This window comes from Blennius ocellaris (genome assembly GCF_963422515.1).
Source record: "Blennius ocellaris genome assembly, chromosome: 10".
Taxonomy (NCBI): Eukaryota; Metazoa; Chordata; class Actinopteri; order Blenniiformes; family Blenniidae; genus Blennius; species Blennius ocellaris.
This window is the reverse complement of record NC_137659.1, coordinates 21,121,176-21,148,820: the sequence shown is the minus strand read 5'-3', so window position 1 is coordinate 21,148,820 and position 27,645 is coordinate 21,121,176. Positions and strand designations below refer to the sequence as shown.

Genomic DNA, 27,645 nt, shown 5'->3' with positions numbered 1-27,645 from the left:
ACATCCATCCCAAGAAGCATTTGGTTACGTGAAATTTGACTCCATCTATGCAAAGAAATCCTATACATCATGCAGGCAGAATCGTTTCCTGACAAATTGGCAAAGAGATGTAATATCCAGTCCAAAAGAATAACTTCCTCCCTCTTGTCTTCCTGTAACAAATTGCTGATGCCCATGCTGCCCTTCCCATCTGCTGCGCTGCATGCTTGTTTATTTCTTTCCTCTAGGTTTGTTTACAGCTCGTGTTAATGAGTCATTAGATGTAGCCAAACCTATTCATCTCTGTCCCATTGTTCAAACCTGTCTCATCTGAAGACTACGCTTCAGAGCTGCCAGGAACTGTGGTGACACCTGCTCACCTGCTCGGCTCCGTGCAAAGGTTTAATTTGGGAAATGAGACGAAAGAGAAAACTGGGAAATGGATTTAATTGGAGAATGAAGGCAAAGGAAGATTGGAGATGTAAGAATCTTGCTTTTTATGCTTTTTCAATGTCCCCACACAAGTACGCAATCCACCACCTGCGCTTCATCAAGAGGCGGAGATGTCAAGAACCAAGATATACTTAATTCACGCTAAAGATTAAATTAGAATGGCTGCTTGTCAGATAACAAGGAAATGGGGAGGCGTACAAGGCATGGAAAGGCAAGAGGATTGTGAATAGAGATAATACGATGCATGTTTATGTGGGCATGGGAGGAAAGAAGACGCAGGAAAAGCAGAAGTGAAAGAGACTAACAATAGACTTTATAGCAATGTGCAAAGTGCTTGCTTTTATCTGATACTGCCTCTCAGGCTAAAACCCTTTTTTGTTTCCTATTGGCTTCCCCTTTTCATACCTTCCCCATGTCACACCCCGTGGATCTGCCTATCACTGTCTTTGGAGTGAAGGCACCCCGCTTCTTTCTGGAGGTTATTAACATGGTTACATACACAGTGGTAATTACCCAGCTGTCATTGATCTTTCCATATGTGCACACGCGTATGGTTTCCACTGACAGGTCTGTGGAGAGCCGGTGTGCTTTCACTTTGTATGTGCAGAGTTTTATCAGTCCATGGGTTCAATTTCTGGCTGCAGTTGAAAGTTAAAACTCCAAACCCTTTTAGCTCACTTGAAATAGCAAATTTGAGCTCCTCATAGAAAGCCATATTAGTTTCTCTGCAGGCAGACAATTGGAAGACAGGGAAAAAAGGGAATCAAAAGCCAGGCAATCAGACAGAGACGAATCAGAGAATAAGACAGCCATGTATTGGATGACTTTATTTCATATGCTCAGCGGTGACATTGGATTACACTGTGCACAAAGCAGAGTGCTCCATTTGTTTCCGTGACCCCACCTCTCCTACAATCAGCACTGTTGGTTGAGTGGCTGTCGACGCGCTCCCGCGTCATGATGTAACTCCAGGAAACTGATTTTCCAAGTTCAGGGTCATCTATTTTCCATTATGCTCTTTATAATGAAGCTACAGAGCGCCGATGCCTCGTCAGAGGATCAGATAGTGACTCAAAAAGGCTGATGTAAAGTGGGGAAATTGAGGTGAGCTTCCGTACAATGTGGATGAAGCATCAACAAAGGCGCTTTAATGGAGCTGAAAGCTGCGCATGGACTGAGAATATACTCTGATGATGTGATGTAACGTGCAGTAAAGCTTGTGTGGGCTTGCTGATCACGGGCTGGAATGCTTTTGAGACTGTGCTACGCTGTGACTAAACATGGAAACATGTCTCAACACTGCTCGTACTCAGTCCTGTAGGGATTTAGGATTACTGAAGGCAAGATATTACCCTCTTCATGGAATCATTTTCACTAAAGAATATGTTAACAGTGCAATAGCATCACAGTCTTATATCAGTGGCTCACTTTAGTTTATTTACTCTTTATTTTCATTGTTTTTCTGGAAATATTTATGATCTTTCTTTCACAGTAATATTCAAACAGGAAAAAATCAGTTGATAATTAAGTTAGATTTAAAAGCTGTTTCTCGCTGGTTTTGCCATTTTTCCTTTATACATTTTTGTACCTATTTCAGGCATTGTAACCTTTTTTTATAGTATTTGTAGCATCTGTAGACAATTTATAAGGCCTCCTTTACTATTATTTCTTCCTTCCTAGCAGAGAAATGTTTTCTAAAAGCAGCACTCCATCCATAGAGTCAAAGGCAGTACAAACCATGGTCTCTTATTCTTATTTATGAGGAGAAATAAAGGCCTCCTGTGGTGATGACAGCCCCTCTCTTAAAACTTTGCATTGATCATCTTTGTGTTATTTGTGCTTTAAGTGGCAGAAAAATATAGATAATCCAGTCACTTCAAAATGGCCTTCATAGACACAGTTTACATGTCAACACTATCGATACTCCTTCATCTCCATTTCTGAGGTTTTATTAAAGGCTGGATTTTTGCCACATAACTTCATCTCTTGCAATGTTTGTACAAAACAAAAAAAAACCTACATAGGAACAACAGCAGAGGAGCTTTGTTTCTATTTACCCATTATATTTGTGAGCTAACAAATCCAAACCTAGTTTATATGTACTTTTAGTCCCCAAGAAGATCACCTGTTGGTCGATTGGGTTTAATTTGTTGGTGTTGCAAGGTCAGAAGCAGCAGTTCTGATTGTTATGCTGTTGGGGATTTTCACCGTATAAAGTCAACAAGGCACGGCTTGTCTTTATTAAGATGAAGCCTCCAGGACATCAAACTGAATCCACTTAAATTCATTATTGTGTGCTCCAATTATTCATTTATTATAACTGGGGTTTTTATTGTTTGTTTTTTTTCTTAAAGCAGTCAAAGGCAAGAGAAATGGAGCCATAACGTACAATTACTGAAGGTGTTTTTATGGGAGCTGTCAGAAGCTAAAATGTCTTCATACTATGAACATACCCCCCCAGAATTGAAAATCTAACATACTCCTTAAAACTGTTTTAGTATAATAATATTGGTAAACAATGCAAACTCCACAAATCAAAGGAAAGCCTTGTGATCGAAGATATTTCAACTGGTCACAAAGGAAACAGAACAAACCACTGCACCACTCAGGGAGCACACAGAATCCATCTTTCATGTACACCGGCAGTGTGGAGCCACATGGGACACTCAAAACTATCGTATGGAGGTTGAGACATACAGTCGAGCTCTGAATCCAAAAATTGATAAAATACCTTTCCTGCTTTGCATCAGTTCAAGTTCTTGTATTTTATTTCCATGTTTTTGCTCGTAATGTTGCTCAAATTGTGATCATTCTACACAGGTGCCCACAAGGACGATACTTACAGTGGAAAGTAAAACCAAAAGAGTTGCATTGCATGCATAATGTACACACGTATCATGTCATTAATCATTTATTATTAACCCTTTACAATCTGGTGAGAGGTCACAAAGGGTCAGACCTGATCTTTTCTCACTTAACCAAGTTACAGTCATGCACAGTAAAGCATATCCCAACTGGAATTTGGGTAAAGGCACGATAGATACCATACAAGTCAAGTTCAAGAAAGTGAGCACAGACACAGACAATTGGTGGCACACACTCACAGGATATAAAACTGCAAGAAGTAGCACATATCACACAATTAAAAGCTAAAGTGCAGAATTACTTCTTGTAAAATAAATATAAAAAAAAAAACATCTTGTAAAACTGAACATCACTGTAAATTAATACAATGTGGTATTTTCAGGTTCAATACATCAATAAACACGAGTATTGTATTGTTTCAGTGTCGTGCTCTTTAATGATTCTACTAATCACAAGCAAACTTTGTTTTTCAGAGATTCTCATTAACTTGTCTTTGCAAATTTGGGCATTAATGTTGAAGCATGTGGAAGTAAATCTGGAATAAATCAATATATTAACCCACTCAGATGTCAGTTTGATGATCAATGGCTTTTTGATCTCTCTTATTTGCGACACATGGTCATGTTAGTGGTTCACCCTCACCTCATAGTGAGGAGATTTTTTTTTCTTTTTACCCTTTCTAATAGTTTCAGCCTGATCAAAATTTTGTGCAAATTTCACCATTTTAGCTAAACGGTCACATGTCGCTCCAGACCCCCATGTTGCTGATATCCAGTCGAGGACGCACCCAGATCATTACCCATTGGAGGCTGTGATATGCTCGAGCTTTTATAGATGAATGTCATTCTTTATACCCCATTTATTCCTGTCCTTCATCCACTTTATCAAGCATCATGGTTGCTAATATTGGACAAAAGGCAAATTCCACCTTGGACAACACACCAGAGTATTATTGGTGCAACAAAGAGAAAAGGACAATCACACACACCCGTGGGCTTTTTCGTGTCGCAAATGAACACAAATGTCTTTGTATTGTGAGAGACGGCTGGAGTTACTGGAGAATATTGAAAAAAAAATGGTTCTGTCTTATCTTAAGAAGTGTTGTTTTTCATTGTCAGAGAAATAGAGGGAATCAGAGAAATCAGTGAATACCAACAGAATAAGAACAAACAGGATTTGTTCATAAAACTCATAGAGCCTGAGTCCTGGGGAGTATGAATGAACATGATGCTGTTAGATGGAAAACATCAAAACCTCAATGAATGTTGGAGAATAGCATCAAGCTGCGCTTTATGGTACAGAGGCCTTTTTCATTGTTGTCGCGTTTTTTTCTCTGTCCGCTAAACTGACTGCAGGAGTAATTTCTCTCGTCTCTTTCTCGTAGCTATGGACGCGCCTCTAAACCTGACAGCCAGCGAAGTGAACCACCGCAGCGCTCTCATTTCCTGGCAACCGCCAATCGCGGAAATTGACAACTATATGCTCACCTACAAGGCGGCCGACGGCAGCCGCAAGGTAAGCGCCCTAAACTGCACTGGCTTTTTAACTTTTGTATACTGATGATTGTGTGTGCATATCCAACAGCAGCCAAAGGAAACCTAAAAATCTGTTGAGCTGAAACTCTGCATGCATCCCTTCCTGAGAAGTACCAAATTTGGTAGTGATCAGAGAATCGCACGTTCTAAATTTTACAAGCACTTCAGAATCAGAATTACATTTTTCAATCAAATAAATCCCTCAAGAATCACAACATGCACGTTCAGGGATACTGATTGACACACCCACAAGGAAGCTGGGCACTGAGATTGCCTGTCCAATAGAGACATTAATTTAATGTGTCTCGGTAGAGACATTGTTTGTTTTGATTGGATGTTCTGGTGTGGCTGAGAAATTGTAATCAAGAGCATTGGAGAGAGCCGTGAGGTCAAATATATGCATGTGCACGCAAACACACACACACTCACTCACACACACACACACACACACACACACACACACACACACACACACACACACACACACACACACACACACACACACACACACACACACACACACACACACAAACTGTCCATTGGGTGTCACTCATGCACAATGAATGCCACTCTTCAAATGAGCTCCTTTAATAGATTTCCCTTTCATTTTTCTCTCCACTGATCCGTACCATCTGCCTTTATATCCTTTTTTTCCAGGGTGACACTTTTTGCAAAAAATTAAATAAAATCCAAAATTAAGGGTTATTTTGCTATTTAGAAAACCCCTTAGATTATCTTTATAGATGTATGAAATTAAATGTCTGACCATGTTTGGGAAATGGAGAGAAGCAACATTGTATCACCATTGTCACATTATCAGACTTATTTTCACTGTTGCAGGCTTATTAAAATGTGCTCAGTTAATTATTTGTGAGAAGCTTAAGTAATCTGAGTAGTTTTTTGCTATTCAGAGCCTTCAATGCCCTTCAATACAGGTTATCTTGTGAAGTTTCTTCTAATTGTGTAATCATAAAATCAGGGATCAATTCAGAAAAGAATCAAACATAATGTGATGTAATGTATTGTTACATTGTGACCTTTGTTACATATGCCAATCTCTTGTACCATATATATATATATATATATATATATATATATATATATATATATATATATATATATATATATATATATATATATATATATATATATATATATATATATATATATATATATATATACTGCTGGGATAAGTACTGTCTATCTTATCTTAAGTTTTAATTTGGACAACTTCAGCAGTTATGACAAAATAAGCAGTTGTTTCTTAAAAAACACTCACAATTCCATTTGTTCATATATGCAATAGGAAAAGGACGTTTCTTACAGCTAAAGCCTTCATTCGCATAACGCTATCATGAAGACATCACAGTGCCGTACAGCTGCCGTTAAACAACTTCACTCAGTCCGTTCCTGTTTTTCTGAAATACAAACATGATGATGGAATCAGAATTCATATGTATGCTTGCTTTGAATGATATTCTTGAACAATTATATCGAGACGTACGTGTCACTTCGGTCTTTAAGTGAGAACAGACGCCAGCTGCAGAGAGCTCAAGAACATACAACAGCTGAGTTTAATCATGTCTCATCGTGAGGTGGCATCAGCTTCCTCACAGAGGTGATGTTAATTTAGCGGCAGCTGGTCCAACCTGCCGCGAACAATGATTTTTCAACCAGCAAACACCAGAGCCCGGTGAGGATGAGGAGCTGCTGCCGGAATATTTTGGACACAGCTCTGTGGTAATGAGAGAGGAGAGACAGAGGCGAAGATTTGTTTCAGTCGGAGCAAATCTCTGTTATTTTGACAGCCTTGCTGCCAGCTTTGTTTGAGCCAGTACCGATCCTCTAAACACGCTGGGATCAGCCCTTATACTGATCCCCGGGAGGTGTGTGTGTGTGTGTGTGTGTGTGTGTGTGTGTGTGTGTGTGTGTGTGTGTGTGTGTGTGTGTGTGTGTGTGTGTGTGTGTGTGTGTGTGTGTGTGTGTGTGTGTGTGTGTGTGTGTGTGTGTGTGTGTGCTGCTGGTAGGTAGATAATACGCAGTCATCTGCATCACATTAAGCACCGTAACAACTCCCTATTGTCATGCCAGTTAGTTTAGACACCCCTGGTCAATATAGCCTCTTTAGTATAATTGGTCAAACTTATTTAGCCCTAAGATCAGATTTTCTTTGTTGAATATTTTTTTATTTCATTACATACACAAAAAAAACCTGGAATCATGGCAGTGTAGCACTTCAACTCCACAGTGTGAAAACATTGGAGCAATTAAAACGTGTTTGGAGTTTCCATGTTCTCCCAGTGGGTTTTCTCTACAATCTTCCCACAATCCAAAGACATGCTTGTCTCAGTAATTGGTGACTAAATTGTCTGCCTGAGTGATTACCTATCTGATTGATTGTATGCCTGTTCACATTGTACTCTGCTAATGAACCAGAGTCATGTGGCGTGAGCGGATCATAACATGGAGGTGTTTGCTTCAGAGGATGAATGGATGGATGATTCTTACACTCGAGAATTTCTGAGACCAGTTCTTTCAGGATTAATATAGTTTTGCCACATTTCTATATTTCACCTTTCCAGTCTTCTTCACTTTCCAAACACACATGCACGCACATGGGAAATTTTGTCACTGGATCAAATTTCATCCCTATCTTCAAATTGGAGAAGGCAGCTGCAGTAACCAGAGCAAACCCGAACACGCAGGGACAAAACTCCTCACATGTAAGAACAGATTGTAAAAAAAAAAATTAACTACACACATATTGATTTAATTGATTTAATTGATTTGTTTGTTCATTTGTATTCCATTTTGTTAAAAAGTCTGTGATTTTATACATATTTTCCATTTGTGGAGCAGAAGTCATGTTTCGGAACCAGTATTAACAAGTAACTCTAAACTGGTTACTATATAGGTGAATGTGTGTCTCCGTGTGTCCTCTGCCTTGGACAGGTGACCTGTTCAAGATGTGGCTTCCTCTTGAAGTCAGAATAGGTCCCAGTCAAATTGACTTTGATAAAAGGTTATAGAATATAGAAGTAGGCAATATAGAGATAGGCACTGCTGGTCTTGCTTCCTAATTTGCCCTTCCTGCTGTGACACACCTGAGTTTATCAAGAAAATCCGCACAAAGCCGTATAATGAGAATCCCATTACAATCAGCAGAGAGACATTGATAGTATAAAGCAGTGTTTTTCAACCTTTTTGGAGCCAGGGCACACTTTTTTCTTTGGAAAAATCTGGAGGCACACCACCACCCGAAAATGGTAACATTTGAAACTCTGTAGCCTCTATTAACAATATAAAGTCATTCTCACCAACGCTTTATCAACAGGAATCAAATGAATACAGAAAAAAGTATTTCCCAACTTCTTTTTTTAATTTTTACTCACTCAGTGTGAAACCTGGACCTGATGGATGAAGAGCTGAGATCCTGGTTAGATTCTTCCTTTTCAAAAACTTCTCCATCACTGTCACTGACACAGTACTTTGATACAAGATGGGAGCAGCAGCAGGAGATTAACCAGACTGACTCTGTTAAGTTTCATTTCACCAGCAAAGTTCTGTGCTGCCATCTAGTGGTGAAGAGTATTGTAGCATCATGGAGTTGGTCGCTGCAGGGCATGATGGGAGTTCAGGTTATGTGTTGCCGGAGGTTATTGTTGGGGTTGTTGTGTGTGTTAATTTGTGCTTGTGTTGTGTTTTTGTTCCTCGGTTCAGATAGTTAATTATTTCGTCTCGTTTGGTTTGGTTTGTTGGATGTTGGTGATCAACCATGAGTGAGAAATGTGTTTTGTGGAGTCTGATCCTGTTATGAAGTTCCAGTTGATTGTGTTCATGTCAAAATAAAAGCCTCTGGTGTTCAGTTGCCTGAATAGAACCTCGACTCAGAGCAGATCTTCCGCGGCGCTCGCCACAGTATGTATACATGATTATTCTGCACACTGCACTGACAGTGGTTGTGAGAGTTAATGTTCTTACAGAAAAAATGTGCAATAGGATAATTTCCCGCGGCACACCTGACTAGATCTCGTGGAACACCAGTGTGCCGCGGCACAGTGGTTGAAAAATCTCTGGTATTAAGGACTGAGACCCTCCTAGGCCAAGAGTGACCAAATAACCATTAACCACCTGGAAGTATTTTCATTTGAAATTTCAGATTTGAGTTGTTTTTTTTGCAATGATCTGGGTACTTAAACTGGGTGAAAATGTCAGTTATTTGTGCAGTCTTCATTATTTATTGCTCAATATAAAACTTGAGTTTCCAGCTTTCGCCTTTTATTCAAATCTTTGTTCACCCCTCTCTCTTTCCCTGTGAGCTGCCTCCACAACAACATTCTGAATTCATGGTGTCCAACATCGCATGACTCATATCGCTCATGCACAGAGCGGCTCTGATTGCTGCAGACTCCACAGACAGCAGGCCTCCATGTAAGACTTTTCTCTGCTGCTCAGTACGTGAGGTCTTGCTTGGTCGTATTTATTCCAGCTATAATCCGACCACACACTGGTGCTTGGTGCAGCTGTTTAGCCTGACCCACCCACCCATTACCGAGATAATGGAGTTTTTGTAATGTACACACAGTAGTCGTGTGATTAATTTCTTATCTGATTAACATTTACCACAGTAAAAAAAAAAAAAAAAGAAAGAAAGAAAGAAAAATGCATGTATCGCAGTTGGTTACATGTCTGCCTGGAATGATAAAGATGACACACGAGGACACATCCAGAAAAAAAAATACAAATCCAACCACACTGCCACACATGCAACGATCAATAGTGAGTCCATGCAATAAAAATCTTATCTTGACCCTGAAAGCCTAGTGAGAGAATGTCTGATCATCTGAGACACAGAGGCACCATTTGCAAGCTGCTTCTCTGCATAATTCACAGGGATACATTGCCAGGACATGTGTGATTTTTCTCTTTTCCCCTCAATTTTTTTCATCCAAACTGGCTGAATATTTCATTCATTCTTCTTCATATTTAATGCGCATCCAGGCCAAACTGTAACAGACAAAGGAGTTGACGGGTTTGTTTGTCTGATCCCTGTGCCTGGCAGTTTGGTGTCACATCAAGAGGAAATTGATGTCACATAGAAGCGGTCAAACGTCTCGCCTCCTTAAGAGGAGCTCAATAAAAGAGGATTAGCGTGGAGAGAGAAACAAAGTGGAGCTACTGCACAGTAATGTCACGACTTCTTCACCAAAATAGAAATGTTTGTTTCCTGATTGCTTCTCAACTTGGCTGTCCGATTAGTCTTTTATCGTCTTCTCTCCGTCTGTTTGCTCCTCCTCCTCCTTCTTCTAGCACCCACCCATCCACCCTTATCTCTTCTCGCTTCTCAGTTCCTCGTTTTTTGTTTTTTTTTCCAGCTCACTTTCACACTTACATACCTCTGACATATAAAAAGACAAGAAGTGAAACCTGCAGGCTGGCCAATGCTTGTTTATAGCATTGGAATCAACCCAATTATTTTTTTTCCATTCCTTCTTTATTTCCAAATGTCTGTCACTTGTTTGTTTTGCAATCATGTTTTTTTGGTGTTTTTTTTTTTTTTTTTTTTGGGGGGGGGGGTTTGCAGCTTGATTAAACACAAAGCTGTGATGTGTTTCCTGAAAAAGAATAGCTTCAGAGCTTCTTTGTTATCGTACATCTCCTTAAATCTCACAAGCTCCATTCAGTGGCTTCAGGGGTCTCTAATCCAATTTCTTGTCACCCTGAGGTTTGGACTGAATGCTCATTGAATTATTACTTTTACAGAAGGTAATTTCTTTATCTGTTATTGCTCCTCTCCAACAGCAGGTCTTATAAGAATGTGTTCCTGTCTGTGCTCTAGGAGCTGATCCTTGATGCAGAAGACACATGGATTCGACTGGAGGGCCTGGCGGAGACAGCGGAGTACACCGTCAAGCTCCAGGCGGCGAGAGGACTTGATACCAGTGCTGTCGTCTCCACCACCTTTACTACAGGTGCAGCTTACGCAAGCACTCACCCACATATCGTATCTCTCCGATCTGAGCTTAGAAAGTCACTTTAGCGACTGGTGTTTTCTTGATCTCACGTAGTTTGCACTGCATTTCACATTACAGTTGCCATAACAAAGGTGCACAATAATGGCTCCTATTTTTCTCTCTTTGCCATGTAGCCCGGGGAGGGAGAACACCATTAGGTGGCACCTGCAGGGTGGCTTTTGAGCTGAACACCACGTTTCACTCTCCGATGTGCTTAGCGTGTGACAAATATTATCCACTCAAACTATTGCTAAAAAGCAGCTTATAGTATATAGATTCAAATGCAGCTGTGCCAAGAGTATATAGCAATACTCAACCTCCCACCGGCGTGCAGTATTCCCAGGTAGTTGTGGCATATAGTGACCTAAGCATTTATTTGAAGTTTCATAAAAGCGACAGCTATCGTCACTCTCTCATGCTGCAGTTCCACCTGATCATCCCATAATGCATCATCATCATCATCACCATCACCATCACCATCCCTGCCTTCCAAAGGCTTTGAGGTGCAGCATCTCAAAGCTTTTGATCAGCTTGTTAACAACATCAGCCAGCATCTGTCGCTGGCTGCCTATCCCCCTGTTATGATCACCAAGTCACCATTCATTTCAATCAGCTGACACCCAAGATGTTCCTCTTCATTTCTAAAGTCCACGTGCTTTTATGAGGCAGAACAAATTAAAAAAAAAAACACGGTCTCATATTCGGATCAATATGGTACAAGTGATGCAAGAGTGCATTTCTCAAATGAGGTACTTTAATATTACTCATTCATGAATAGGTAAACATATATTTTTAACGATGTATTCGTTTTTCATTACAAAAACATGTTCTGATCGAGAGAATGTGTTAAGATAGCATACAAAATCCTGCCTGAAGAAGAATATTTTAAAAGGAAGCCTTAAAGTAAGTCGATGAAACGTAGACATGATGGCTGCTCAATTCACAGCTTTGGTGCCGTCATCTCTAAAGCTCAATCTTCACACATTTTGAAGTGAGTAGGACGTACTAACAGTAATCTCTGCTCTGAAGAGCAAGCCTTTAAAATCCCTGAATGTACTTGGGAGCCTTTAAACATTGAAATCTGAATTTTCAAATTAAAGTTGACAGGAAGCCAATACATTTTTAAGAGTTTTTGTGATGATGGTGCCTCCAGGAATTTGGTGAAAAGATGTGCAACAGAAAACCTTTTTGGTATAATTGTCCGCAGTTTAAATTTGACGAGGGTCATTTTGAGGAGAAATGTCCATGTTTAGTTTCTGACTGTTCCATTATATTTACCACCCAGTTACTATTTTATTGTGTCAGTTCAGTAAGTAGTGTGACTCCATGTATCACCAGGTTTGATGAGCTTTTAGACTTAATCTTAACCTGCCAGCCTTAAAAAAAACAAAACATTCATTTAATACTACTGTGAAACTGAAGATTTTAGTTTCACTCGCTGGAATTTATTTTATATAACTAATGGTGATCCATCAAAGTAGAGAAAATCATTAATAAAACCATCTTTAACGTCATAATCACATATTTACTGTTTCTATCCAAGCGTACATGTGCATTTCAGCAAACAGTCAGTATGTGGAGGGGGGAAAAGCTAATTTTAACTTGTCATCTCTGATGCTTTCGCTCCTCTCCAGGGAGTCGTCTGTTTGCAACACCTCAGAATTGTGCTCAACACCTGCTGAACGGAGAGACTCTGAGCGGCGTCTACACCATTTACATCAACAGAGACCCCAGCCAGGGGGTGCAGGTGTACTGTGACATGACCACGGATGAAGGAGGCTGGATTGTAAGTGGTGGAGAGAATTCCATCTTTTTATATCTGAATAAAAATGGGTTTACATATACATATACGTTACAAATATAAAATTCCTTATTTTTCTAAATTAAAAAAAGAGTACAGTGTGTTAAGTATTTTGCTGTGTGTACATATATCCCTCTGTAGTGGAGCCCAGTTGAGTGTGAATGCTGCCTGAGACTGTTTGAGGAGTGGGAACTGTAGTGCAGCCCAGTTGAAGTCTTATCGCAGCGTGAACCAAAAATGTCTCAACAGACCGAATACAGGATGTGACAACTGTTAGAGACTATTCTTTGCCTGCCTGGGGCATATTTGGAACTTCCTTCAGCACTTCTTCATAGGCTGAGATCTTTACCAGGTTTTAAGAAGACAAGAAGCACACAGTTGCATTTAATGTAAAGTATACTTGTATGTGACGGAAATATTCTGCAGTATAATTTTTCTGATGAATTCACTTGATATGCAAAAATATCAGTGTGAACTTACTGTATCTGTACATCTCCAAGGGGTGGCTATGACTCGTTGATTCCCATCTCCCTGTCCACATGTCGAAGTGTCCTTGAGCAAGACACTGAACCTCAAATTGCTCCTACATGATGGAGTAGGCACCTTGCTCATGCAAGGCGACTTGCTCGGTGTGTGAATGTGTGTGTGAATATGATTAACGACGTAAAGCGCTTTAGGACTGCTCAAGCATTTGAAAAGCGCTATATGAGTGAAATCCTTTTACCATCTATTGCTTCTTTTTTTTTTTAATCCTGTCTTTTTGCCATGTTGATGCTCAGGTGTTCCAGCGTCGTCAAAATGGCCTGACAGACTTTTCCAGAAAGTGGAGCGATTATCGGGTTGGCTTTGGTAATCTGGAGGATGAGTTCTGGCTTGGTAAGTTTCTTTACTCTGACATCATTTTTTTTAATTTACTTTTTATTGTTATTCTGTCAGAGAATGTAACAGGAATACAAATGACAATGGAACAGAGAGCAGGGGAAGATCTCTCTCTAAAGCAGTGCTTCTCAAATGGTGGGCGCGCCCCCCTGGGGGGGCGTGGTGGGGTGTCAGGGGGGGCGTGAGGCAGGCACGACTTTCAGTATTAGTGTCTTTATTCATGCTTGAAGGATAAAAAAAAGGGCCTCCAGCTCATTTTATTAATTTATTTTGATAATCAGGCGATTGTATGCAGAATGCTGGTGCAGCATCAATAATAGGATCAATAAATAAATATTATCAGGTTCTCAATGGTAGTACAATTCGGGGGGGGGGGGCTGAAAAAAATGTTGTCCTCTAGGGGGGGCATGACAGAAAATAATTGAGAACCACTGCTCTAAAGTAACCTCTCACACGTACGTCACTATGCTCACGTGACCATATTCGTTTTCTCTTTTACGGTAGAGTTTGAGGTTGCGCCCCCCTATGGTGGCATGTTGTTACTACACATTATCAGACAGTTAAAACACAGACGAGCCATTTTGACCAAATTTCAGCAAAGATATCATTTTAAACATCTTCATTTAAATGTGATTCTCTCCATCATGTGTCTCTTTTCAGACGTTTTCTGGTCACAGCCGTCTTGCTTGCAATTATAACAGTCGTCTCAATAAACATTTATCCCTCTTTGCACATTTCAGTTCCTCCATAGCGTCGAGGTGCACGGTTTTAAAGTCAAAACAGATTTGACATTTAAGAACAGCCTCCAGGATGCCATGGACAATTTTCCAAAATGCAGCCACAGAGGAACAATCCCAAAGGGTGTACAAGTGTTTGACAACAGTGTTTCCACAGGACCTCCAACAAGCAGTGTGACCAGTGGACTGAGCTTTCTGTGCTGGAGTGCAGAAGAATGGAGTCCAGCTCTTCCAGCTGTGTTCCCTCCAGGAGGGAGAGCTTGTTGTCAAACCTAGCTGTCTGCAAATTCTGTTCCATTCTTCCACCGTTATCGGGACGTTTCCCCCTGCGTCCCATCTTGTTTTAATGTCCAGTGTATGATCTCCTTTCAAAGTCTGGAGGGCACGATATAGTGTAGAAATTATTTTTTTGTAGTTGCCACTGTTGTAGGCTTTTTGGAAGAAAAAAAACAAACCTCTGACTTGAATGAAATAAAAGCAGAAAAATTGCAGTGAGAACTGCAGAATCATCACTCAAGATCAACACTGTTTTGTGCACAGATCAGAACAGCAGTGAAACACAGATTACTGAAAGACTTATAAATTGTTGATACCAGTTATGACGGACTTATGCCTTTCTTAAAAAGAAGCAGTTTTGCGATTGCTTTTCCGTGAAACATTACCTATTTTAGTGAAGGCCAATCTTTTACTCGCATATTTCAGCAACCGGTTTCCTCCCACAGTTCAAAAAACATGCACACAAGGTTAATTGGTCACCCTATATTGGCCATTATATATGCATCATCTAATATCCAGTTTGATCAAAAGATTTGCACAGCTGGAATAAATAAAAGTATTCAGGATGATATTGTTGTTCACAACACATCACTCATGTTGATGTCAGGAAGACTGACAGTTCTGGAATAAAGAAGCCGTTCCTCCAGTAAACAGGAGTTTACAGGATGAGAAAACAAAGCTGCTCTTCACTGCAACCAACAGCTTTCGATAATGATAAAGTTAAAGCTGACAGGGAGAGAAAAAACTGGAACATCAGCAATTTTAACTGCATTACTTATTCAATAGTCTAATCAATTACGACCTAATCACTCCAAATGTAGAAGTGCTATTCACTGCTAATTAGTGACATGATGACCAGACCAACTGATTAAAACAGTGATGAACAGAACAGCATGACTGTCACCGTCACAATGTAGTTAACATGCGTACTGTCATGTCTAGTTTATGTGACCGAGGACAGGCTGCCTACCATTTGTTTTTGTTTTTTTTGGTGTTTTATTCCATTCTTGGCAGCTCAAATTTAAAATAAGTGCAGTTTAAGTAATTTATATGTAAGATCAGGTTTGCTGCTCCTGCATTTTTACTGTCGGTCTGTTTGCTATATTTCAGCAACAATTTACGGCTGGTGTTGAGCTCCTACCTGCCACCCATTTAGTTCAATTTCTGCTCCCCTTGTCTGAAGGCAATGTCACCTCCTCTATCTCCTCACTTTCCACCTGACCGGCGTGGATCCAATAAGTACAATCAATAATTTCATCGCTTTAACTTAGTTTCAATTGATACATCTCCTTTATGGACATAGAAGATGTCTTCAACATTTTGTGCAAGATAAAGATATTTCAATTTGTACAGAGATTTAGAGGCATCCTGCCTTCTCTCTCTCTCTCTCTCTCTCTCTCTCTCTCTCTCTCTCTCTCTCTCTCTCTCGCTCTCACTCTCTCATCTCTCTCTCTCTTCACATCTTTAAGCACTTGACTTCACAAAGTCTATCCGATTCATTGCTGGAATCTCTCAAAGCTCATCTCTCCCCGAAACGACTTCGTAATTGTTTTTAGCTTCGCTCCAATCCGACGACAAAACAGCACAACGTCCTCCCAATTTTGATGGACTGCTGAATGTTTGTCACTCTTCGCCTACCACCTCCAAATCTCATTATGAAAAAATAATTATATTCATTAGAAAATGTGCAAATGAGTCATGTTTCTTCATGGGCCGGTTTTTTATGTTATTGTTTTTGTGCAGATGATTAGAGGGAAATATTGCATGAATATTTCATGGAGTGAATCGGGACCTTGAGAGAAATGTTTTGGGGAACTTTTTGATAAAAGAAATTTAATAACACCGGGGGGGGATCTTTGTAGCATTGCATTAAATCCACATTATAACAGAAGGGAAGTCTCTTGCTTTGCTGTTCACAAATAATGGGCCATTAATGGTAGAAAGCTCTGAATCATTAGTGTCTGAGCGCTAATGAGTAAAAGCACAAAATCATGTGTGCACAGCTGCATATATATTTATGTATGAGTGAACATGCAGATACTGTATAAATTAAAATTAAATGAATGACCGAATGTACATCTGAAGCAGTTAAATAAATGAATCAGTCTTGCTTAAAATTACAAATGCAGAGCTGAACAAATGTTTGCAGAGCATATTGACTCTTCCCTTCAGTATTGGGATTGATAGTACCTTCATTTAATGTATCGCACATAACTTTTGAGCTGTGTCAATTAAAAAATGGGTTATGATTAATAACAAACTATGTGAAATTGGCTTCAAGTGAAAATTCCCAAGTTTGATTTGAAGTGAAAATGGAAAACTTTGATTATTCATTCTGCCTGTTGCTGTTTGGTACATTCATAGTAAAGCAGATTTCTAGTGCAGAAGCTGTAAATCTTCAACTTTACATTTCATTGTATTAACTGTGCCACGGTACAAGATTCAGGAAAAAAAATGTTTAAATAGCAGAAATGAGTTGGTTGGTTTTAATTTGTCAGATTTCTTCATTGAGTATTTTTAAACTGCATTTGGTGTTTCAATTATCTGTCAGCTGTTTGTTTTGGCCTTTGTAAACTGCCACTGGGGGGGGGGTGGTGAGAGGGTAACTGTTAACATTCTAACACAACTGGAAGAGTTGGATTTCTGTCTGTATGAAAATGAATAATGTATGTGTTTCAAGAGAGTGGAGGAAATGACTTACTGAGGGATAGGCACACACACACGTCATGCAGAGAGAAATCAATCTTCTCTGAAGACTACAAAGTGATGTTCTAGCCTTCTTGACCTGGGCACCTGAAGGCATCACATTTAAGTGTATAGGCACAGTTTTGGAGGATTCTTAAAGCTGAGTCTGCGATAAAATAGAAAGACACCTCTGCGTATCTGGCTCTGTTCATCTGACCTGTTTTTTCTGCAGCTGAATCAGCTTTAATCTGACCTCTCAGTTCTGAACATACAGCCATAGAATGATACTTCAGTCTCCAGGGTTCACTTTTTTTTTCTTTCTTTTTTTCGGGTGGGGGATTTCAGGAGGCATTTTCTGCCCCCCTTTCCACGCTGCTTTTCTTGTTTTCTGCTCTCTCTTAGTGCATAAAAGCATCTTACTGTGACCTCAGGGTGTGGAGCAGCAAGAGATGCCGCATGATGCCAGAATAAAGATAAAGTGCCAGCAGGGAGCACAGTGACCTCAGTTTACAGCACAAATACTTAAGCCTCCTGCATGAATCTGACCTGTGAAGCTTCAAATGTTTGTTGCAAAGAAGCTGCACTACCACAACCCTGAAACAAAGCCGTAATTTTGGGATATTCTATCTTTATAAACGCGATTAGTTTGCCCCCCTGCTGTGATTTGTTTTAGATATCAGGGGAAATTGAACCCACGGACAATTGAAATGATAGCCTGAGATATAAGCAGCTTTATTCATGAAGGGACACATTTTTGACCACGGAGACGGAACCGTTTTTAATCCAGGAACAAAATCTCTGGGGGTTTATGACAGTGCCTCAAGCATGATGACGTCAAGCAGTGTGGCACACTGCTTGACGTTAGATTGATTTTCTTTTTGGATGTAAAAGTTAATGACAGCTGAATCATATATGGAGCACAGTGTGAACTTTCTTACCATCAGCAAATCCTTCTGTTAGATAATTTCCATTGAAGTAAAACTATTTTTAACCATTATTATATGTTATAATAATATATTATATATTGCAATATAACCAATTATTTGCTAAACTATGCACAAACAAAGCTTTTGTTTGATTTGGGGTTTTTTGGGGGCGGCAATAAGTCGTATAACCTTTAAAACCCAGTATATTTATTTTAAACGGTGCCACATTTTTTCGGGTGCATTTGTGGCATCGGAACCAAACCTGAGAGTGGGTAGGTTGACTCATCTGACTGGAGGTATCAACAACACATGTGGATATCAGACAGCAAAAGAAGCAGCAACTCTACTAGGAATTAATGCTTCAACAGTACAAACATGAAACTCAGAGTATAATGTATTAAGATGGTAAAGAGTAAAAGGTTTTTTTTTTCACATTGTTGCAGAATATCTATCCTCATTGAATTAATATGACTACCCCAGTCATTATATCTGTTCTTGATAAGCAAGCTGCACAAAAACTGCTAAAAAGCTTGTATTTTCAATAAATCCAGGATTAATTATGATATTATGCTTATTGTATGGCAAGTCGTTACTTTATTGTCTTGATTTTCAAAAGGCCAAAATTAATCAATTACTAGCCTTTATTACTTTATTGAATGTTACAAGGTGTAAATCTTTTAAACCATAAGCAAGTCCAGTTGCCTCCACACTACTTTTGTTTGGTCTATTTAAAGTGGGCCAGACTATCTCAGATAGCTGCTTTTCTTTGTGCAGGTCTGAAAGCTCATCAAAAAAAAAAGAATAGCTCAGAGATGTGAAAACATGGTTCTGAGTTCACTTGCAAGCGACTTCTGTTGCAGGTTGTTTCCAGTGGGAAATGCTGGTGGATTATTAGGCAGAACAAATGTAAGAAGTGAACCGAGAAGGGAGGCATTTAGAGTCAAGAAAAACAAAGTGAAAAAAAGAAAATATTACAAAAATACATAATAACAAAGGCAGGCACTTCATCGGCAGGCATAATTTTTAAATCGCTCTATTGTTTGTTGCTTGTGTTTCTTTTGGGGGTTTTTTGGTGGGGTGTGAGTGTGAAGCAGGCTGAATGAGATAGAGCTTAATTGTCAATTATGGCCAATCAATGAACCACATTCAGGTTTTTTTTGTACTTTTTTTTTTTTTTAATTCCTACTCAGTGTCTGGAGCAAGAGAGTCCCGGCTGAACAGCTGTTCAAAAAAACGTGTCTCATTGCTTTGGTCCACTGTCAGGAGGACTGTGGGAAAGTGAACCAAACCAAAACGTAAAAGTATTCAAAGTACAGTCCCTGTACTCTACCGGATTATTCTATACAACAGTGGGGTATAAAATCACCCAGGGGGCATTTCCACCAAAAAGACCCAGGTGCTAGTCCGGGGTCAGAGCCAGGTTTTGCACCAGTTCTTTGTGTTTCTACCTCCAAAGCCCCGGCCTATCAGGGTCTAAACGGGTGCTAAGCCGACACCCACATCGTTGCTGGGCCAGAGCGAGGCCTGACACGTCATCAGCGGGGGGCGGAGTTACCACTACCAGAATATTGAAATCCACAGTGAACATCGCCAAAGCAAGATGGATGAGAAAAAAACAACAATGGAGTGACGAGGAGACACTGATGACAATGATTTCTAGCTCTTGGGTCTGCGTCTGACGTGCAGGCCCAACTCGATGGAGCGACCCGGACGAAACCGGTGTATCAGAGAATACAACGGGACATGGCTGTGGCGGCGTACGCTAGGACAGTCGAACAGCTCCCGAATAAACTTCAAAAATTATAAAAGCAGTACCGGGAGCTGCTTCTTTGTATTCTTCATCTTTTTCCAGCAGTTTAGACAACTTTTTCTGAGGTGTTTGAAGTGTTTGGGGCTACGTATGCAGTGACTTTTGACGTTTTAGACTGACGCAATGCCGTGGCTCTCACTCGGCTCCCGAGACAATGGAATAGTAACTGGTTCTTTAGAGGTGCACATTTAAGAACTGGCAATAGCACCAGCCTTGAACCGGCACCTGTTTCTTTTTGGTGGAAAAACCCAATTAGAGTCTTCAGATAATAAGAAGCTGTTTTGAACAATCACAGTTAAAATATGAATTAATACTTTTCCTTAAATCATGTTTGATTAACTGCCCTGCAATGCCGAATATTAAGGGGAGCTATTTAATACATTTCTCTGTTCTAAATTGTCATGAAATGTCCCGTCTTTCATGTCTTTTAGTCCAGTCCGTTTAAATTGTAAACACTACTTTCATACAGATGGCCACTGCAGCATGACCTTCACTCTTCGAGTAACATCTCGAGATCAGGTCACCATCGTATCTCACGAGAGCCGTTGTGGTGAACATTTAGCTAATCGCTGCCGCTGCACGCAGAACAGCAATGTGCTGGACAGTAAGAACCATAAACATTGATATTAAATCTACTCAAACTGGAAAGAAAGAGGCACTTACCAGGCCAGCAGTAAAGAATATGGAAATTGAGCTTTCATTATTACCGGTTACAGTTTGAGAACGACCACTTTTACTGCTGCTCGAGGACAATTTATTCTCTCCACTCACTGACCTCGACCAGTTTCATGCCGAATGCAATGTCCTTTTGATGAGGTAATAACAGAGAGAAAGCAAGGGTGGCCACGTGCGCTCTGTGATCATTATCCTATTCTCTTTCCCTTTCCCTTTTTTTTTTTTCCCAAATCCTGACTGCTTGTTTCTATTTCACTGTGTGAGGCTAAGCCGGGTAATAAAATATGATATAATAGGACAAAAGTGCAAGTGTGTGTCAAAATGTATTTTTAATTGCTTTAGTCTGATCCCATAAAGTGTAAAAAACTGTAAAGAAGAAATAGTGAGTCGTAGAATAATTCCTCATAATACATTGATAATATACAATGGAAATTAGAGTTGACTGAATTTTAAACACAGTTTTATTGCAATAATTGCTTTTCTCTGTCACCTTAAGTGCCTTAGGGTTGTAAAATAGATTTTATCTGCTTTCCATTCACATATTACACTTTTTTCCCCGCACTTCCAGATTTTGACTTCCAACGTCTCATCTGTGAGAGCTTGAAGACTTTTATTTGTTTTTCCAAATATTCAAATAAAGTGCACGTGATGCTTCTGCTGGAGGTTAAGCAGGATAAAGGCTCTCTTTTTTCCCCACACACAAATAGGTGCTTGTTGTAATCTGATAGTGAAGGCAGCTCCAATCGCTCAGGTCGGTGTGTGGCCTTATCAGCTGCCGGGGGTTCAAACAGGCCTTGTGTCTGCTGCCTTTCAGATAGAGAGCAAAGCCAAGCATCACAGAGAGCTGCAACATGTGGCATTTGAAGGAGGACCGCCGGTGACAGTGTCCACCACTCGACGGCGTCAATCATACACAGCCACAGGAGCGGCTGACAGGAGGCGTCTGACACAAGTGCTTATCAGGAGTCAAACCATTAACCCACAAAGCTGCTGGTGGCAACAAAGCTGTCAGAGAGGAGAAAACATCCAGGAGAAAAGTGGAAAGTGCACTTTCCAGACCAAAACCAAAAAGAAAAGAAAACAAGAAACCACAAGGAAGGGATTTATATTACCTCACAGTCACAGGTGCTGTCTTTGCACATGTTGGTTTGTGACAAGTGTCAACTGTCTCCTTTACAATTCATGCCAGAAACATGCAGTATTTTTATCTGAAGGGAGAAGAGAGGAAGTTTCAGATGGATCATTTAATGCAGGCTTATTGTGGAAGTACAAACATTGTGAGCCAAACTGTTTTCCATCCATCAATCTTGCATGAGCATGTACAGAAAAAAAAAAATGTCTGACGTGAAGTCAGCTTTGAATGTGGCTCATGTAGTTCCAGGCTGTTTTTGTACTCGCGAAGATATGTTATGAGTTAGATAAGTTATGAACATGAGATGACTTATATCAAAGCTTGATGCACTGAATAATGTCTCACACAATTCTAAACTCATAGCAGCATATCTAAGAAAGTGCTTCAGAGTGAACTGAGCCACCTCGTACTATCAGCTTTCCGAAACAAGAACGTTTCTAGCTTCAAAGTAGAAAAGGTTGGAGCCTCCTGAAGTGAATATGATGGGTCATTCCACAAGAGACACACCTAAAAGCTGAAAGCCTAAAAACTCTGGGAGTATCCATCAGGCTCCACAACCCAACAAATATGTCTGCTGTTTGATGGATGTCATGGAGCCAGGGTACCGGTTCACCATTATTCTTGTATTAAATAAATTAAAACACAACCAACACTCAAAAACTCACACAGTGTGGCAGCATTCGCTCCGCTGCCGCATCGTCCTCTCTGAGCAACTCTGTGGCAATTCTTTGGATGCAGTTCAATCTGGATTGTGTGCACTGCATAGACGCTGATGGTAGAATGACTGGGCCTGTGTGGTGCCAAATATATATCTGGCTTGTTTTACACCCTGGGCGAACACCATCACCTCAACGACACCTCATCTGAGACGGGGTGATTCTTTTCTTCACTGCTGGCTTCCAGCAAGGCTTGTGCTTGACCCTGCGGGTCTTAGACTCTGCTCTTTGGCCGTTGGGTGGGGTGGGGGGAGGGCTTCCTGCCCGGGTCCTCTTCAGGGGTTGGTGTTGGTCCTAGGCTGTCTAGATGGAGCTGCTGAGGCTGGTTTAATCTAGAAAATCATGTTACTGTCTAGATAGAGCTGCTGAGACTGGTTTAATCTAGAAAAGCATGTTACTGTCTAGATGGAGCTGCTGAGACTGGTTTAATCTAGAAAAGCATGTTACTGTCTAGATGGAGCTGCTGAGACTGGTTTAATCTAGAAAATCATGTTACTGTCTAGATGGAGCTGCTGAGACTGGTTTAATCTAGAAAATCATGTTACTGTCTAGATGGAGCTGCTGAGACTGGTTTAATCTAGAAAATCATGTTACTGTCTAGATGGAGCTGCTGAGACTGGTTTAATCTAGAAAATCATGTTATTGTCTTGATAGAGCTGCTCAGGCTGGTTTAATCTCATAACAGTTGGAAAATATTTGGATCAGTGTGATAACTGTAAATAATATATGTAGCACAAACAAGGGTATTGTATGTTGTCCCCCACCCATTTCCCTCTCTCTGTCTCTGTCTCTGTCTCTGTCTCTGTCTCTCTCTCTCTCTCTCTCTCTCTCTCTCTCTCTCTCTCTCTCTCTCTCTCTCTCTCTCTCTCTCTCTCTCTCTCTCTCTCTCTCTCTCTCTCTCTCTCTCTCTCTCTCTCTCTCTCTCTCTCTCTCTTCTCTCAATCTTCTCTGTTGTCTCTCTCTTTGAGTGTTCCCACCCAGTCGTGTACGGCAGCCATGCCAACTTCTAATAAAAGCAACAGGGGGAGACACTTAGTGTCCTCCTGTTGCAAGAGTGAAAACTGTTCTGACACCAGAAGGCTCTAAATTGTCTTCCCAAGCTGCCGAACAGGACAAGGGCGAACAAAAAGAAAATCATGATCCGCGGCTAGGAGTTGAGATTCATGCCATTCCTGACTTGTCGTCGTTATGTGTAAATATACCTTTAACGTTCCTTTGTGGTTCGATCTCGGTTGGAGGTGTTGGTATAGTTAGTTAGAGAGATACTTTCTGCCTTGACTATAAGTACAAGCCATTTCTCTGCAGGTCTGGACAACATCCAGAGGATCGCTGCCCAGGGCCGATACGAGCTGAGGATTGACATGAAGGATGGGCAGGAGTCTGTGTACGCCAATTATGACAAGTTCTCCATTGGGGATGCAAGAAACCTCTACAAGCTCAGGATAGGAGAGTACAATGGCACTGCTGGTATGTGACTGCCAAGTGGTGCATGGATTAGTGAACATACCTCAATTCATTCACATTTTCACTTTCTACTCAAACAACTGTGGATAGTTAAAATAACCCCTATTGTGATATCTGAAATACACCTCAGCGTTTCCACTTGGTGTTTGTTTTCAAATCTATATGTCAGAATCACTTCCTTGTGTTTGTAATCATTAATCCTTCCCAGAGAAGTTCTCTTTTCACTCCCCATGTCTGTCTGTCGGACTGCTGCTTAACTGATCATTTATATCTCTCCCATTATGATCCTTTGTTATTCATTCTTATTTGCTTTATTATTCACTTTCTATGTCTTTCTCTTTTCTGATCCCAGGTGACTCCCTGAGCTACCACCAGGGCCGGCCCTTCTCTACTAAAGACAGAGACAATGACATTGCCGTCACTAATTGTGCCTTGTCCTACAAAGGAGCCTGGTGGTACAAGAACTGCCACCGGGCCAACCTCAATGGCAAATACGGGGAATCCAGACACAGTCAGGTCAGGCTTTCATTACATCTAACACACCGCAAAACTACAGACACGGACACTGACGATACTGGCGATATAATCAATTGTTTATGTTTCATCCAGAAATAGAACAAGTTTCAGACCGGTGAATTTTACGTCCAAACAAAGTGATACTATCATTTTTAATCGGCTCAAGAAGCAAAATTGTGTTTACACCATCATCAGAAGTGGGGCCATCTTGGAAAATGGTGGTCAAACATTGTTCAAAGACACCTTTACTTCTTCCTCTGCAATGACAGGAAAGCTGAATCACTGACAACGTTCAGACTACTCCTCCTGCTGAAGGTTAACAGTGACCGTGAAGTAGGCAAACTATTTAATCTTCAGCTAAAAATCAATGACTCAAAGGAAGGTGTGACACAAATGTAACAAGACAACAGAGCCTCTTTGCGCAAGCACTTGTCTTGTGTAATTATTGGAAAGCTCACAAGAAAAGCCAAGAGAGAAAAAAGGACTCCTCGTCTTTTGGTGTCTTCTCAATGGGATTTTTGTCACTTTTAATCTCCATGGTTTACCTCATTTATTGAATTCTTATTCATTTCATCTCTTTTTTTCATTTTCCTGGTTAAAAGCAGTCCCACTACAGTCATTTGACAGAGATTTCTGTTGATTTCTTTTCACAATTACATGATGAGCCCACTTTTTCAACACGTGGGCCACTTTCAAGTGAAAAAAAAAATGTGATAATTTGCCTCTGTTTGAAGGAAACAACCTGAGAGTGGTCACTTGAAATGGACGACATTTTGCAAGAGTGCACTGACATTTACAAAACTCATAAACATGTACCAGAGCATTGATTAAAGGTTAAAAATTTCACTTTGATAGGCTTCTAATTAGTTAGATCTCTCACACTTTTTTTTTTAGCAACATCCATCTCAATACTTGCTGTAATGGAGTTTTAATGAGACTGAAACTACAACAGCATTTTGTTTATTTTATTTACACTGAATAGATCCAGTTCAGTGAATTTCAGTGACGCATGTCCTCAACAAGCATGGTTCAACCAGTTCATATTATTAAAGTGTTTGTGAAGACTGAGGCTTTTATTCACAACACTGAACAACATGTCTTTCTGACTAATAACCACTGCTACCTGGTTCTCACCAAAGCTTTAACATCCTTTTGCTCGGTACATGTGAGGTGGGAGTTCGGGGGCTTTGTGTGATGAGCCTCTATCTCTCAGCTTCAAGCTGAAATGGCTCGACAAAGCCAGCGAGGTGGGTGTTTTTTTAACACAGTGATTAAGCTGAACCACAGAGGCTTCTTTCACTTGGCTCGCTGCCTTCGTCTTCGTCTTTTGATGGCTTTAAATGAGAACAGGTGGAGGCCGAGATGGACGGAGGAAAATGTGTACAGAGAAAAAATGGAGGCATAAAACTGCAAATCAAAACACTTTCATGCAGGCATACAAACACATTTACACTGGGTGGTAGACCTGCCATAAATAACTGCTATCTACATTGTATCCAGATGTCATTTTAATTACATTTATCCTTTTTATAGCTCTGATGTCCACATTAAAGATCCAATGAAGAAGCAATTGCTTTGTCAATTGTTCCCCAGTGTTCAATCTCTCTTTTTCTTGAGCCAAATAAACCTTCAATTCTTTTTTTTTTTTTTTTTTTTGGTCTATGCAAGTCACGCAGTCACACACGCAAAGCTGCAACTAAGCTGGAACAGAATAGTTTTATATTTATTTGTGCAATTACAGTTTCTGCTCCCTTAACATACATTTACTTAAACTTTAGTAGTTTAGTATCCTTATTACTTGCAGAGATAAAATGTATAGAATTCAAGCTGATATTTTAGATATTTCCATGCTGCAGTAATCAGTTAAACAAGATTTGCACCATTAAACATTAACGTGATGATCAGGCACATGACGGACACCAGTATCCACATCATTGCATTTCTCATGCACCTGATCTGACATGAGGTCAGGACCATAGGTTATTCAAAGCTCTGAAGGCCCATAAATTAAATTAAAAGCCAAACTAAAACACAGTTTGTAGCATAGAGCCTCTGCACACACCATTGCACACACCACACCATAATTTTTTTGTATGATTTCTCCCCCCCAAAAAATCACAAGAGAGACCGCATACTATGAAAAGGCCACTGTTTTGCCCATTATAATGTCCCTGTATTATCATTCCTACTCAACACATTTTCTCTAAACTAAAAAATTTAATTCAAGTCATATCTTGCCTCAGTTTTCATGCCGGACTTAAAGAATCTAGCTTGTAATTTCCTCCTCTGTCGCCTCACAGGGAATCAACTGGTACCACTGGAAAGGCCATGAGTTCTCCATTCCCTTCGTGGAGATGAAGATGAGGCCGTTCAACTTCCGTAGCATCAGCAGCAAGAGGAGGCGGTCCGCCCCTGTATAAACTAACCTCCTCCAGGCTGCCCAGAGCCGCAGATAAATGGAGTCCGGATTTGATTTTCAGCCCTGTTTGTAGGCCTCACTCAGGCTAGAATGTAACTGAGCACACACTCATTAGAATTTGGTGAAATATTTTAAAACATTAATATACTATTAACCTCAAGTGTGGAGAAGTTGGCAAAGAGGCTTAAAACAAAACCGGAACGCCGTTGATCTGTGACCTGGCCAGCTTTAGCTGTCTAATCCTGCTGTACTTCTACCCAGATGATAGAAGACACTGTATGTAATTTATTAAATTCCTTGAATGACAATGGTTCCCTTTGCTGTACAAAAAAAAAAAAAAAAACATAGGAAAGGCAAACCAAGAAGCTTTGAGTTTTGTTTTGTTTTTTCCTTGAATCTGTGATTTGCCTTTCCCTGGATGTGAGAAAACGTGCGCAGAAAGGCCCCCGAGAATGAGAGCTAGCATTATTTTAACCATTAGGAAATAACAATTTTAACTAAAAATATACTGTATATGCCCTTAAAACCCCTAACTGTAATATATATACATATATATATTTTTATAACTGATATTGTGACAAAGTCCATCTATTTAATTTGATTTGATGCCTTGATTTTTGACCCTACATCGAGTTAAAATCAACATGAAATCAAAGCATCATTCACTAAGCAGTGCACCAGCAGCAGCTTCACTACTCACACATTGACTTTACTACTGACTACCACAACGTTTATGTTAATCATTAAAGCAGAATAGAAAAGA

At 40.2% G+C, this 27,645-nt stretch overlaps 1 protein-coding gene across 1 annotated transcript in view; it reads left to right on the top strand.

Annotated features, from left to right (window-relative positions):
- The window catches only part of tnr (tenascin R (restrictin, janusin)), a gene marked incomplete at both ends in the record, with an annotated part of 92,719 nt that extends 65,836 nt beyond the window's left edge, over positions 1 to 26,883 (top strand). The window contains 7 exons of the mRNA XM_080503804.1: positions 4,682 to 4,812; positions 10,672 to 10,804; positions 12,481 to 12,632; positions 13,427 to 13,523; positions 23,789 to 23,950; positions 24,300 to 24,463; positions 26,764 to 26,883. Coding sequence (XP_080359930.1) covers positions 4,682 to 4,812; positions 10,672 to 10,804; positions 12,481 to 12,632; positions 13,427 to 13,523; positions 23,789 to 23,950; positions 24,300 to 24,463; positions 26,764 to 26,883 — 959 coding nt within the window. The remainder of the gene's footprint in view (positions 1 to 4,681; positions 4,813 to 10,671; positions 10,805 to 12,480; positions 12,633 to 13,426; positions 13,524 to 23,788; positions 23,951 to 24,299; positions 24,464 to 26,763) is intronic.
- Positions 26,884 to 27,645: the final 762 nt, after the last annotated feature.